General features: G+C 50.5%; 4 protein-coding genes across 4 annotated transcripts; 2 read left to right on the plus strand and 2 right to left on the minus strand.

Moving 5' to 3' along the window:
* Nucleotides 1–1,077: 1,077 nt before the first annotated feature.
* Nucleotides 1,078–2,308, plus strand: CABS01_10882 (uncharacterized protein; the record flags this gene model as incomplete). Its single annotated transcript, XM_060544237.1, has 2 exons — nt 1,078–1,267; nt 1,326–2,308. The coding sequence occupies 2 exons, from the start codon at nt 1,078–1,080 to the stop codon at nt 2,306–2,308; spliced, it is 1,173 nt and encodes a 390-aa protein (XP_060398961.1).
* Nucleotides 2,309–2,417: 109 nt separating this feature from the next.
* Nucleotides 2,418–4,160, minus strand: CABS01_10883 (FAD binding domain-containing protein; the record flags this gene model as incomplete). The annotated part of the gene is made up of 4 exons (XM_060544238.1): nt 2,418–2,686; nt 2,751–3,429; nt 3,498–4,007; nt 4,062–4,160. The coding sequence occupies 4 exons, from the start codon at nt 4,158–4,160 to the stop codon at nt 2,418–2,420; spliced, it is 1,557 nt and encodes a 518-aa protein (XP_060398962.1).
* An 830-nt stretch (nt 4,161–4,990) lies between these two features.
* Nucleotides 4,991–7,357, minus strand: CABS01_10884 (geranylgeranyl pyrophosphate synthase; the record flags this gene model as incomplete). Its single annotated transcript, XM_060544239.1, has 3 exons — nt 4,991–6,671; nt 6,722–7,013; nt 7,069–7,357. The coding sequence occupies 3 exons, from the start codon at nt 7,355–7,357 to the stop codon at nt 4,991–4,993; spliced, it is 2,262 nt and encodes a 753-aa protein (XP_060398963.1).
* Nucleotides 7,358–8,226: 869 nt separating this feature from the next.
* On the plus strand, nt 8,227–10,099 carry CABS01_10885 (benzoate 4-monooxygenase cytochrome P450; the record flags this gene model as incomplete). The annotated part of the gene is made up of 6 exons (XM_060544240.1): nt 8,227–8,292; nt 8,356–8,448; nt 8,502–8,571; nt 8,631–9,026; nt 9,087–9,264; nt 9,322–10,099. The coding sequence occupies 6 exons, from the start codon at nt 8,227–8,229 to the stop codon at nt 10,097–10,099; spliced, it is 1,581 nt and encodes a 526-aa protein (XP_060398964.1).
* Between the last annotated feature and the right edge of the window lie 4,647 nt (nt 10,100–14,746).

Here is a 14,746-nt window from a genome sequence, read left to right on the forward strand (position 1 = left end):
CTCAATCTTCGTTTTTCAGAAGAGACAGAGTAGCTGGGAAGCCCTATGGAACGGATATGGTATCCAGCTACGGCGACATGCTGCAAGCTTTTGTCGCTCAACAACAAGTCGTCTTGAGTTTTCAGAAATCTCGTGTTGGACCCGTTCACGTATTGAGCTTGAATGCTGGGACCAAAATCCTACAGCAAGTCGAAGCATGCAGCCCAGTATTGTCTCACATAAGCCGGGGTCGAGATTGCGTGGAAATCTGATTTGCCTAAAAATGGGGTCTACCCTTGTACACAGGACTTGATAATGGAGAAATTGCTCGTCAGCGTTGATTACAGGCCCTCGGATTCGTCTGCAACTGACCCTAACCGCTCGATAAGGCCGAGGCTTGCTGCCAGAACTGCAACTGAGCCCTTAGTAAGCCCTAACGCAGAGATATCTAAGTCAAGGCAAGGTGTATCGACTTTATGGAGATGCTATTTACACGGCACTGAGGTGTTTGTGAAGTAGGATGGAGCCCTGCGTCGGTTGCGTGGGGGGGGGGGGGGGGCCTTCTGCAGGTGGATGCAGTGGGCTGGGCCGATCCGTCTGCTCCACAATCCCACACGGAAGGATTCGGGTTTGTGGAGCCCGCTGAAGGAGTGGGCCTGCGTCGTCGGCGTCGCATTGTAATGTGCCCCGATTAGGCAGGCATGCCAATAGTGCGAGCGGCCCGCACTATTGGTGCCGTCTTGCCCGGAGTTTTCCCCCCGAGGGTTGTAGTGCCTTATCAATGTCGTTCCATGTGGCCTACAGTCAGCAGCTAATCTGCCTCAGGTAATGACATCGTATGTTTGGCTTTGGCCTGCATCTCTCGGCATGTCAGATGCCCTGAATCCAAGCTGGGAATCGATAAAACTAGTTGCCGAGATACCGAGTGGGAGGCGCACCAGTTGGCTAGGGAGACTGGGTTGAATTCTTTCCTTAGAACGTAAAGGATAATCGTTCAGCGTCAGATAGCAACAATTGTGTTCTCAGATACCATCAAACATTACACTTGTCCTGCACTTCCAACTTAGGCAGCCTGTCACAAGGTTCAAGCTCGTCACCATGCCTCTGGAACGTGCCGATTTCGTTGGTGCCATATGGCTCACTACTCCTATTCTGGTCTTGTTGGGCTCCAAAACCCCGAGACACTTACGCTGGATCCTTTTGCTCCCTTCCGTGGGTGTTTGTCTACTTGTGGCTTTGGCTTTTCCCTTTGGCCCGGATATTGCAAAGAATTACACCTTTGGAACAGGTTGGGCACCAAACAGAACGTTCCATCAAGCCGATATCCTAATAGCATTGTCTCTTAGTCTTTTACGTCGCGTTGGTCAACTTCAACCTTCTTGTGCTCGAAGACCCTTACTTGGAGCACAAGTGGACACAACCCACAAGCGATGGGAAGAAACCTCAACAGCCTTTCCACTCTCTCGGTGCATGGGACCAGATAAGATGGTGTTTTGATAATGCCTTCTCTACCAGAGGTATTGGATGGAACTGGCGGACTGCAACTCTACCTCCAGCTCCTGCTCCAGGCACCTCCAAGACCGCCTTCCTCAGGCTATCGATGCAACGAATACTACAGCAATACATGAGCCATGACATTGCTGCTGGTCTTCTTCTGTGGCTGACTCATGATGGGGAAATGGGCGTCGTTGAGTTAGACTTCGTCTCCCGTTGCATCGCTACAGCCTGCTGGTGGGCCTCATCAATTGCCGTTATGGACATCGGATATCATATCGCTTGCATGATCGGGGTGTCGTCCGGGCTTTTTTGGACGCGCATCGAAGACGTCCACCCGGTAAACGGACCTTGGATCGAGTGCTACACCCTGAGCAGATTCTGGAACCGCACGTGGCACCAGAACTTTCGAAGGGGCCTGCAAATCCCTAGCAGATTCGTGGCCAGGAGAGTTGTCAGAGCACCTAGAGGGTCTATGCTCAGTCGGCAAACCCAATCGTACTGTGCATTCACCCTTTCTGGGCTGTACCACTGGGCGGCAGCAAAGATGGCAGCTCCATCTGAGTCTTTCACAAGAACTATCAGCTTTTTTCTGCTGATGCCTAACATCTTGCTCTTGGAAGATCTGGTCATTAGTTTTGCTCAGGAGAAACTCGGATGGCATGGATCCTGGTGGCGTGTTGTTGGACTTGTGTGGACTTTCCTTGCTTTGACTATACTCGGTACAGGATTTGTGAACGATTTAGTCGCACCTGGACTTGTGACCGCTTTTCCGGCGCTGCCAATGTCACCCACTTATTATATGCTGAACGCCATGGTCGAAAACAGGGGTTGAATCTGGTTGACAGCATTCATAACTGGGCAATCTATTGTACTGTTGTAGATGCGAGGATTTTTTGTAATGTTCGTAGACTATATATAATGATTCTAGCCCCTGAGAACCATCATTTGATCTTGTGGCCACCAGGCACTAGCTCCGTGAACAGTCCGTCGCTGTCGTAGATGTGTCTGACCTTTTTCAAGAACTCAACGTTTTCAGCTCCATAGCTTGCGACAGGATCTTGGTCTTCCGCGGCATAGTTCATGTACTTGAAAGGATGATACAAACCCTTTTCCCTCGCCGCGGCTACGGATTTCTCAAGAACGCTCTTGATGCCGGGAATCACGACAGCATCGTCTTCCTCACGAGACCATTCCCAACCAAAAGAACAGACTGGAAGTCACATGCATCAGCCCATAAGTAACATCTTCGTTATGGTAGAAGAGATCAGACTTACCAATGAGTGGTCCAGATTCTTCATCGAGACCCATCACATTTCCTCCGCGCTTGGATTGTGCCCCGATGATGTTCTTCGTCAGGGGTTGGATGCCCAACATTGGCGCAAAGCGTTCATCTTCACGCAAGCCATTCTCCACAGCCTTTTCGACCTCTTCCACAAAGTAGCCGGCTATCAGTCGAAGCAGATCCACATCCATCCTGAAGGTGGCTGTCGTGAACCGGCTCCGCATGCCCGCGGGCTCTGAAAGATTCAGCTCTTCAGCAAGGTCCGATAGTGACGTGACCCTTGCCGTTGTGACAACCTTGGGAGCTCCATATGTCTCGGCATCGTCTCTGAACTTGGAAAAGATGGGAGGTTCCTCTCTTCCGAGCGTGTCATACTGCCCCACGGCCCAGGCGAAGTTGCCCTGCATGAACCCAAGGCCTGCAAACAATGAGACATGCTTGTCTGACGGGGCGTCGTGTCCGAAATCTACGAAGGCTGACGTGATGGCCGATGTCACGGATGGTAGCAACGGCCAGACGTGCAGGCCTCCCCACATGAGGCCTTGATCATACAAGTCTAGATCGAAACGGGTCACGACTCCAAAGTTGTTGCCACCACCGCGAAGCGCTCGGTAGAGATCCGGGTGGGTGGAGTGCGAGACGTCGAAGATGCTGCCATTGGCAAGGACAATCTGGTATCACGTCAGCTTCTCGTGTGGCAAACGTGGATTCTCGCATTGCGATCCCGGTCCCGACTTACCTCGTAGTTGCGAACATTGTCGCACGCCAACCCATGTAATCCAGACAAGTGGCTAAGCCCACCGCCCAGAAGCAATCCTCCAACACCAACCCCAGTCAGTCGGCCCCCAACAACAGTCTTGTTCGTCTTATCAAGCTCCTTGAAGACTGCCCCCCACTTTGCGCCTGCGCCTATTCGAGCTACACCGGCACTCGCGTCCACTTCGATATTGCCTAAGCCGGCCATGTTGACGGCGATCCCACCATGACTATTACTGAACCCGGGAATGTCCGAGTGACCACCCCCGCGGACGGCAAAGGGGCACCCCGTGGAGCGCGATGTTTGCACCACGAGTGCGACGTCCTGGGCCCCACGGGCGTGGACAAGGCAGGCCGGCCGGACGGCCTGCTGCTGCTGCGACCAGTACAGAGATCCGACGTCGACTCCCGGCCCAGTGATAGGCTGCTGCTCGAACTCTGCAATGTAGTCGCCACCCGACTCGACGGGTAGCTGACTAGATAGCGAGACGCACTATCGGTGTCAGGGGAGTGTGACTGACTGTCTTGACGGTGTAGCTGTACGTACCGCACTCTGGCATGAATTGTAGTCTGCTATGAGGCTTTTACTCGCTGCAAGGGGAGCAAGGAGGACGCAGGTCCAAGTCAAGGTCGATGATTTGCGCATTGTCGTTTGGTCTGACACGGTAGAACCAAGAAGTCTGGATACCGGAGAATGACGACAGTTGAGCCAATGATATTGGGTGCAATGTGAGCGTAATGTCGGAATCTGGCTGCCTGCTTCTTCCCAGAAGAATCTGCTTCTAATTACTTGCCCATTGTTCCAGCCCACGATTCTCAGGCTTAAGTAGGCAGGAAGAGGTCATGGTCGAAAGCCGCCCGGTCCAGATCCCAGCAGATGCATTCGAAGACTGGGCATGATGCTCTCCTGTAGACAACGGACTCGATTGCTCACCTGCATGTAAGCTTCCTGCCCTTCGCCACATGTGTTCGTCCCATGAGTCCTAGTCGCATCCTCTTGCAAAGACCGGTCTCGCCCTATTAGGCCAGGGTGTCTATGTATGGAGGTGGAGCGAGAGTCGGGCCCGCCCCGTGTGTAACCCTGCAGGGGTACGAGGATCTCACTGCTTTCCATGCGATGCAGATGGGTGTCATTAGGATCTAACGTGCAGTAGTCCTTTCTTCAACGGCCCGACCCCTGGAGGATTCTGAAGTAGGCGCATCCTTCGCCGCGCAAATGGGTCCAATGACGGTGGGGTATTTACAACAGCTATTTGCGGGTTTATCTTGCAAGCGAAGCATTGTGGCGTTCACGGGCCACGTCGAAATATTTCTGGCCGAAGCAAAAGATAGGATGATACTCCTCAATAGGATAACGAATAAACATATGCTGTAAGCGCTAAATCAACGTTGTATCGACATTCGACAACAAGAACATGACCAATAGAGGGGCCGTTACACGGCATGTGTCACAAATCCTCGATCCATCCAACTCGTCTATCCCAACTTGGCAATCCCCTTTGTGCTTAGCTTTGCAAGGCACAGGCGGAGCATGGGGTTGGCTTCTCCTGTCAAACGCTCCAGTCGGTCGATTTCCGACTCCAGCTCCCGCTCAACGTCCCGCAAGCAGTCGAGCGTCTTCTCAAACGCTCCACACTTGCGTAGGCAGCTCACCAGATGCGCCTTGCTCTCTTTGGAAAGCGGAGAAGCGGTAGTCGTGGCTACCGTCGGTCGCTGCCTGAACACGCCAAGGATATGCCCGCGATATTCCGGGTGGTTTGCGAGGCAGTAGACAATGGGGTACGAGAACTTGCCCTCGTCCAGATCCTCGCAGAGACCCTTTTGGGCCGCGTAGTCTCCGAAGTTCATGTAGTCGTCCCGGATCTGGAAGAAGCGCCCGAAGAGCAGGGTTAGCCGCTCGAAGTCGAGGCCTGGTGTCTCCGTAGCTGGGCTCTCGGCCTGCATGACCCGTAGCAACATCCTGAACATGCCGCCGGTCTTGTGGTCAATCATGTTGACGTATTCGGCCTCGGTAGGGCATGCCAGGTTGAACTTCCAGTACAGGTCCCAGCTTTGCCCGAGGTAGAGGCCTTCAAGCTCTTCAAGAACTGCTGTCAGTGCAGCTGGGCTGAGACTCTGAGCTACTTCCTGTACTGCCCTAACGAACATGAAGTTTGCGCTGTTGATGGACTGGGCTTGCCCGAAGATGACGTGGGCTGATGGGAACCCCCGCCTGAGTGGAGAGTTGTCTTCCAGGTCGTCCAAAATGAGTGATGCATTGTGCAACAAACTTACAACTGACGTGATTGTCTTGACCGCTGCTGAAGGCACGTGTAGCCAGGTGTTGAGAGCATCAATCAGGGTGCCGCGGACACCTTTGGAAGGCATTCCTGAGATGTAGGCTGCCGGCGCATCCATGGCCAGGTTGGACGGTTTGTAATGGGGGTACTGGGAGACCGTTTGAATGTCGTGTTTTTGACACGAAACATCTACGTCCATGCTTCTCTTTTTCGGAACAATTGGCTCTTGTTCTGGACTTGCCATTCCGTACTCTGAGAGTTTTCTTTTGACTCCGTTGCCATTGACAACAGTTTTGACACCATTTCCGTTGATGGTGGCGTTGCCCCTGTCACCGTTCGAGAGAATCTTGATGTCGGTGCTTTGAAGCTTGGTAGCAGTTTCATTAGCGATGGGCACCGTCTTGAACCCGTCTCCGTTGTGAATTTGATCAAGACCATGGCCGTTTTGGCCATTTGAAAGTGTTTCGTTCTTCCACGCGTTTTGTCTCGGACAAGCAGAGCACCAATAGTGGTTTCCTGAAACCGCTAGGCCAGCGCAATCAATCCATCTTCTCAACTTCAATGATATGTTGGGTCGAGCTGTATAGAGATCATCGCGGCGTTGACAGAAATCACTCTCTGACTTGATGATCCTGGATTTGACCGCCTCCTTGGCATCCTCAACGGAAAGTCCCATTGTTCGGGCAAACAGCTCCACAGCGCTCACAATCCTCTTGGATTGACCAGACTGGAGTTCTCTCAGTTCGCGCTCCCAGCTGAAGTAGTCATTCGCCAATAAAAGACCTTCAGTGGCCGCGTCAATGATGGGCTGTACGAGCTCATGCTCCGCTTCCGAGAGGGATATTCCTAAGCTGAATTGCAGCATGGGCCAGAAAACTCTAGGAGCTGGTTAGGATTGATTCCGGAGATGCGGAGAGGATTTGCTTACAGCATGCCGCCGTTGTCACTGCGGTATTGTAGATATTCTTCTAATGTCTCTGCCTCCTTGTCGCTGTTCTTCTCGCTGATAGCGAGCCAGACATCACGAAAGGCAGCGAGCATATTCAACCCAAGCTCACGGTCGAGGTTGATACACTCAAGCATGCACTGTGAAACGAGCTTCTTGGTTTTCATTGCCCTTGAGTCAGGATCCAGATTACTCTTGTCGTCTGGGTTCAAGGCAGCATGGAGCTCATCGTGCTCGGCTTGGGCTTCCTCGATGCTGAGGCCCTCCCCAGTGTCTGAAAGTTTGTCAGATTTCATACTGCGAACAGGAATCTGGAAGGTAAAACTTACCATCATGAATCAAGCCCAAATCCGAAAGATATGCCAAAACTCCTAGACGCTCGGGAATGGCTTCGGGGTAAATGAGAGAAGACCAATTGCCTACAGGCGAAAACGAGAAGTAAGTCTTCTTCTCTCGGCCATCTCCCATTTCCCTAGCCCAGTCTCCGACAAATCGCCGGCTGGCTGCATCAGCGAGGTCGTCCCGTGGATGAACTCGGATCGGAAGGGTTGTAAAGCAACCCGTCTCTCGAGCTTCCTCCGCCGGTACGTGTCTCGATTGGTATGGTAAGGGACCCATAACTGGCAATAGCAGGATAAAATGCTTTGCAAAAGTTCAACTAACCGTCTCCGAAGATGAAATGAATATATGTGGGCAGCAGAGTCAACCACCTCGTTGTTCTTCCTTCGAGTTTAGATACTTGCATTATCCTGTGACCTTACTGGACTTCGTTGATAGTCGTTTGCCGCGTCAACAGCTCTTCCCGAATAGGCTGCGATAAGCCCACATTCTGGGCCTAGCATGTGGGTGGTTTTGGTCTCGGTAGGCTTAGCCGATAACGAGACACCATCACCATCGCAATGCAGGGTAGTTGACTTCGTTGTGGAGGTAGGGGTCTGGGACTTCGATGCTACGTAAACTTACATGCAGACTCCAGGCGCTTACGTGATAAGGGCTGGCAGAGGTGTGGCCCATATATTCGAAGCGCGAAGACGCGTGCCAATAGAGATCGGTGACTCTGTGTAGTGGACCCTGATTTTGTCATTTTCTAGACGTGAGCAGAATCATGGGAAAGTCTGAACCTGTCTAGTTCCGTATGTTTAGACACCCATGCTCGTAAGCGCTAGTATAGAGCCCGGGTAAAGGATTCAAAGCCTGTAAAGGGAGGGGGCGATAGAAAGAAAGAAATGGATTTCAGAGGCCCGCCTTGCTTCGGTAGCCTCTGATCTTGCTCCGCCGTGAATCAGTGTCCCCGAACTTTACCCCCAGTCCCCCCTTCAGCTTTTGATATGACACTAGCTAGCATTTACAGAGCCGAGGTACGGGAGAGCTCGCAAAGACCAACCGTACGCACGGGTTTTGGAATCAATCTCAAGAACTGACGTCCCATCTCAGCCCAGCTCCATCCAGTCTTGCATCCGCACTGACGACAATCACGGATCTACACCATGGCCTTGACTTCACCATTATCGACCTGGAGTTTGGGACAGCAATTGAGTCTTGCATTGGTTATCGTATGTCATACTCTGTGGAAGCGATCAAGATGGCCACTGTTCTGACACTTCTTTCTCTTCTAGTTGGCGCTGGCTCTCGTGTCAGTCGTTATCTATGGCTGCTTCTTGCATCCTCTCCGCCGCATTCCTGGCCCATTTCTGGCCAAATTCTCTCCGGTTAGTCTCTTCTCTCGATATGTGCGCGAGTGACGGTTAAATGACGAGAACAGCTATGGATTATGAGGGCTCTGCACCGCATGAGATTCAACTCGGAACTGCAATCTCTTCATCAACAATACGGTAAGGCCCTCGGAATCAACGACCAAAGCTGTTTGACTGACGTTATTCGTCTGTTTCAGGACCTGTTGTGCGAGTCGGACCCAACGAAGTCTCGTTTGCTTCACTTGAAGCGGAAACAGCAATTTACGCGAAACAAGAGGATGGTCGCTTTTCCAAGGATGGGACCTTCTTGACGCTCTTCTCGGACCTCGTATTGAACGCTCCGACCCTCATCACCATACCTGACCCTGCACTTCACAGGAAATTGCACAAGGTGATCCAGCAAGCCTTCACCCCTCAGGCGCTTGCAAGGCAAGAACCTATCCAGAAGCTGCATATTGACATGGCCATGTCCGAATTCGAAGAACTTGCCAAGAGCGGCGGTACCGTGGACATCGCTGACACGTTGGAGACGATGTTCTGGGAAATCATTGGTGATCTTGCTTTCGGCGAACCTCTCATGTCTGGAAAGCGCCGTAAGTTCAAAGCGGTGCCTTGGATATGCCGGCAGGAATAATGCTAACAGAGTGTCCTAGCTACTTACGAGTCATTGAAGCAGCTTGGTAAATCTACGATGCCCATGGTCGAAGCCTTGAGCTTTTTCCTCGCCCTGCCTGGGATTGCCCCAGTACTTGGGATTGCTAGAAGCCTCATCACAGCATTGCCGTTTCCGTCGCAACTCTCCAAGCTTGTGCCGTCTTCGAAGTTGCGCGAGTGAGTATTTCTGCAAACTACTTCATCATTGCGTGATCTAATACGAATTTTGAACAGCTGTGCCGAAAGGCAAGACGGAAGAGAAGACTTCTTGACCGCTATCATGGGCAGCGAGAAGCAGGACCTGACGCTCGACGCGGATGCATTCTTCAGTAATGCCATGGGGCTGACGTACGTACAAACCGATCTCCTCAATGCGACTTTTGCTTATATATATCACAGCCTGGCCGGATACCAGACAACAGCTACGACACTGTCCGCCACTTTCTACCACATCTTGCGCTATCCTGAGGCGTATAACAGAGTTTGCTTCGAGATCCGCTCGACCTTTGCCAGTGACGAAGAAATCACAGGAGCGCGGCTCGGCAGGCTGCCATTCCTGAACGCCTGTATCCGAGAGACCCTGAGGTTACTTCCACCCGCAAACGGCAAAACTGCACAGCGTACTGCTCCTTCATGCACCATAGATGGGGTGCACATCCCTGCCGGTACCACAGTCTCCGCTGATCTTTACACAATCCAAAGGTCGCCGGAGTATTTCGTAGACCCCGCCAGCTTCCGCCCCGAGAGATGGCTCGATGGTGCGGAAGACACCGAGTTCAAGGGGGACAACAGGACCGCTTATCGTCCTTTCCTCATTGGAAGTAGGGCATGTATCGGCAGGGAGATGGCGCAGCAGAGCATCCGACTCATTGTTGCAAAATTGCTTTGGAGATATGACTTTCAGCAGCTGGATCAGGACGGATTTGTTTGGGAGCGCGACGCCGGCAGTAGTCTCATTTACACGGACTACAAGATCATGGTGCATGTGATGAAAGCCAGCGGCAGATCATAACGTATTCGAGCATCATCACGCTGATTCGATGCCAATCACTGCTCTAGCGCCCTCCCAGATCTCGAGAAAACATGCCTCAATAGTATAGAGGAACCTCACGCTGACCTTTTGGCAACCGTAATACTTACCGGTGTCATGGCTTGAAAGCCTACGCTGTTTCCCAGCTGTGCTCGAATTCCGTGATATCAGAGGGTCATTGAACACATCGTATCGACGAAGAGACAGCAGTTCAGTCCATGGAGGCGAAAATGCCTCAGGCTGACTGGGGTTCAGTCCTGAGGGTGTGCGATTTTTCCAAAAGATGGCGTTTCTCGTGTTGAGTAGGCTGTTCTAGCTCCCGCGTGGCGGTGAATGAGGCTGCCAACGTCCCGTGCGGCTGCGGCCGCTACGCTGGCGCCCATGGAGATCTTTGCAGTAGCGCGAAATCTCATTGGCTTCGGATATACCAACCACATGCGTAAAGCGCTTGGTACGAATGGGATCAAGAGCTGCGATCGCCATGCTGCCCATTCCAGGCAGCGATTTATCGTTCCATGGTGATAAAGCTATGAATACCTAACGTAAGATCAGTCAGCGTCACGTTACACCGATGAGACCCAACCTACTCCACGTTAGCAAGGTGATCTCTTTGGGAATTACGGCTTTCTAAGTTTTCGATACACTTATGGATGTGAATACTTGGCTCTGAAGTCGGATACGTCAGATGCTGTGCCGCTTCTCCACATAGCGACTAAGACTCATGCAGTCATCCTCATGTCGGCCATGGCTGTGGGCCCTTGACTCGTTCCCAAAACGAAACGTACGAGAGTGAGTTGTGGGCGTTATTATTTTGGGGACCCCTGTCCAGGTCTCGATGCAAGCAGTTTTGACGAAGATAAGGACGATGTACCATTGTACGTTGTAGTGTTGCAGCGCGTGACAGAGGCCAGCCTCCCGTTGACGTGAGATCGGACGAGCCGATAAACATCACCTATGGATGACATACGAAGAGTGGCAACTAGCCAATGAAGGACATGGTCCCGTTGGATACAAAGGGATATGTGGGCCATACTTCCAGGACGTGGACAACAGCTGATCTCCTTGGCTATTCGGACCGTGGAGTGAGAATTGTTGACGATGGCAACTGGTCCTGTATGACGACCCATTATGCTTGACAATTAATATGATTGATTGCTCTGAATTTGGACATTTGAGGGAGCAGAAGTAAGAAGGGAATTGTTACCGACATTGGCCTTTGATAGAGCACCTAGGTTGTTTTGACTCATTAGTTGCTTGCCTTTTTCACAATGCCTACTAGAGTATTACACATGGATTCCCTCGCGCTCAGTCTTGTTCACAGGCAAGGACTCTGACGCAGTCCAGAGCTCGATCCCATTTCGTTTTTAAGTCACAAAAACACCCCTGGTTGTCTCCGAAACACTTGAAATTGTTGAAGTATCAGTCCAGTCATAGGTATCGCTTCTAGAATTCTTTATCGAAAGACGAAAATAGTGCCAACGCCCAGTTCTTGTTATCGGATTCGGCTATCTCATTCAGTACTGACAGACCTCGTTTTCGCCAAAGGCCGGATAGAACAAATAAGGGCCTAGAAATCCCTTGAAGTAATTGATAAGTCTCCAATATCCTCCATCTTTGTAGATTTAAATGGATTGAAAGTATGCGATCTACAGTGGCTTTTTCTATTTTCATTTAGATGAAGATACCCTTGAAAATTTAGTGTATCTGTGAACTTTTGGTATATATTATTGTAATAGCATGAAGTAAAACTTTCTTTCACGAACTCCTCTTATGTTATCCTTTCAAAAGGAAAAACATATAAGCACTTAGTACGAATGATACTTGAAGCGTCCAAGATTCGGTCATAATACGCTGATGTTTTCTTATAACCTAGGGCCCTCAACATTTGGTCTAGTTCAATCAACCTAGCCAAGTATGTGACGAGAGATAGACATGTAGCCTGTGACATGACGGGCGTATCCATATAATTATATGTAGCAATTTGGTCACCAGCTAGCTGCAACAAATCGGCTCCAATGTATGTATGCACTCTCTGGTGACCTTCAATTCCAACAGTTACCATAGCTTGTGCCCGAACAAAGCTTCATGGGGGGAGGGGGTGCATCAAACATGCACGATGTACACAAATTTCCATGTCCGAGAGAAACCTTAGCCTTAGAAGTAGATCGTGTTCGTTCCCCATCATTTCAAACTAGAGCCATGATCACTTCAAGGCGGGTTCGAAGCTCATCCAACACTGTCGAACTCGTCGTCTTGCACTTTCGAACGCAAATCACCGAAAGTATTCTCGCATATACTCTTTTCCAGACAACCGTACGGGCAAGCATCAAGAGCAGAATCGGAGTCTTAAGTATGTCCTTCAAGGCTTTGGCCTAGCCAAATGGAATTGGTCGTCACATAAGGTCGATTGATGTTCTGAGTAAGGCCTAACCCGTCCTACCGAGCACTACCCCAACCGCTTCCTGCGAGCCTCCAATGAATAGCGTACCCCAGTTCATGTAACGTAGCTAATCCAGACTTTAGCATGGAGTGAAGCGTGCTGTCATCGTTGCTATGGCTTGGCGACAAGTAGGAACTTGGAATGCTTCCACTTTCTGAATTATCCCAACCGATATTGTTCACATCAACGGAAAATCCAAGTGTTGTAAATTTGACTTTTGGCAAGCCTTCTCTCGATGATATATTCGCCTGTCACGTTTTCATTCCAGTCTATCTCTCTAAGTCGGTCTTCTTCCATATCACCCGCAGACAAAATGGACTCTCAGCCGAAGCGTGATCGGGCCTTCCTGAAGCTCTAGTCAGTACCCAAGCCTTCTCCTGGACGATTTTGAATCAGACGTCTAGGACTAAGGAGCTGAGCTGGTGTAGGGCTAGACTCTGGCCCAGCACACTCTCTGCTGAGTGTGTCTCTGAGTCCATTTTAGGCATCGAAAAGATGAATGTGTGCGAGATTAATATCTGCCGTATCAACACGAAGATAGTTATCAGCGGTGGTGAAGTCTTGGAGTTGAAGAACGAGGTGGGAATGAGCTACACCCTGGGAACAGATCAAGTATTGATGATAAGATTCTGTGGGAGGCTCGCAACGACTAACCCCCCATCGGGTCAATTCGAACCTATCTTTCTCAGCTCCCAATCGGTAATCAACCATGATTACTAATTTCAAAGATGCCATTACGTTAGTGAACAGACAATAGTGGTGTGCAAATTCGCACAGATTGTGTGCTGCTTTCCCACCGTTCGCTCATCATCGAGTTTCGGCGAGGGCATGCATCCCCGGATTCCTGCTGATGCCTCCCCTCAGTGCTCACAGAATAGGAGAAACATGTGGCATTGGTGAAGCCTGCGAATATGAGTCTGTTGTATCTACGCTATGCGATTTGCTTGTAGCAGAGGCGTGGTCACGAGCCTACATCTGCATGAGCACAATGTGACCTTTGGCCTTGATCCTAACGCCTCCATCACGCCATCACAATCTTGTAAGCTGCTCCTGGTAGTCTTTCGAAGCATCCGGCTTACCGAGATAAAGAGAAGGTATTCAGCAACCGTCGGGCTTTCGGTGTCTTATCTTGGTCAGGCATGGCAACATTTCCGCATGTCCCCTCTCTGAGGCGCAGTTCTTCCTGGAAACTTCACCGAAATTACAACCTTTAAGAAATATTTTAGTGCGTATGTACAGATTACAAACTGTTTATCATCTTCTAAGAGGCCTCCTGTAGTATTGGGACCATGGAGGGGACTAGGGGTTGATGTGGTGGTGAAAGGAGGCTTCTGAAGCACTCCCTCCTCATCTGACTCGGCTTTGAATATATTGATCTTACGGCATGGGAGAAGCTCCGTTCCTTAAAGAACTTGAGAAATGGGGCTTAACCCTGGTCACAAGTGCGCTACCTTGTCAGGATTGGCTTCGTCATCATATTCCTATAGGGGGCTTGGCTACCCCGGCATGACATGAGCACAGGAATTTCAACAACACCGAAGTCAAATATAGTGTATAGTCAGTGGTCAAAGTCTGATTGAAGATGATCGAATTTGTGTGTATTATACAGAACATAAGTTACTTCATGAGACATTCGAATATGGTCTTGTAAACCTTCCGATCTGCGACTGTGGTCAAGTTGAACACCTCCGTCACAAACTCAGACTCCTACGGCTTCAATGCGAAGAACGCGGATAATGCGTGCTCAAAAGAGCTTGCTCTGAAATTCGCAATACTGTAGTAGAAATAGCGATAGCAGAACGCCCTGCCGGATGAAGCCATTGAGAGCAACGCTTTGCGCCTTGAGTACTTCAGACCCGCCATAAGGAGAAGCTCGACTGTGCCATCAGGCTGAATGAAGTCCGAGACCCGGAAATTGAGACTCGTTTTCCACGTAGAAGCGTGTGGTCAAGATAATATCTGGTGACCAGATCCTCGAAGCATACACTATTCGTGATATATCGGGTGGGATCACATTCTCCAGTGCTCGATGGTGATTTTCTAGATCTACTACAGCCAAAAGGAAGTAGTGGTCTAACTCATCATACTCGCCAGGTACACATCCAAATGCAACTCACGTTCTCGGCGAACATCAAAAACTCAACCGGGTATCCAAAAACATCAAAAGACATACAACACCAGGGATTCGC

Source organism: Colletotrichum abscissum, assembly GCF_030869225.1.
Source record: "Colletotrichum abscissum strain IMI 504890 chromosome Unknown Scaffold_28.1, whole genome shotgun sequence".
In the NCBI taxonomy this organism is placed as follows: Eukaryota; Fungi; Ascomycota; class Sordariomycetes; order Glomerellales; family Glomerellaceae; genus Colletotrichum; species Colletotrichum abscissum.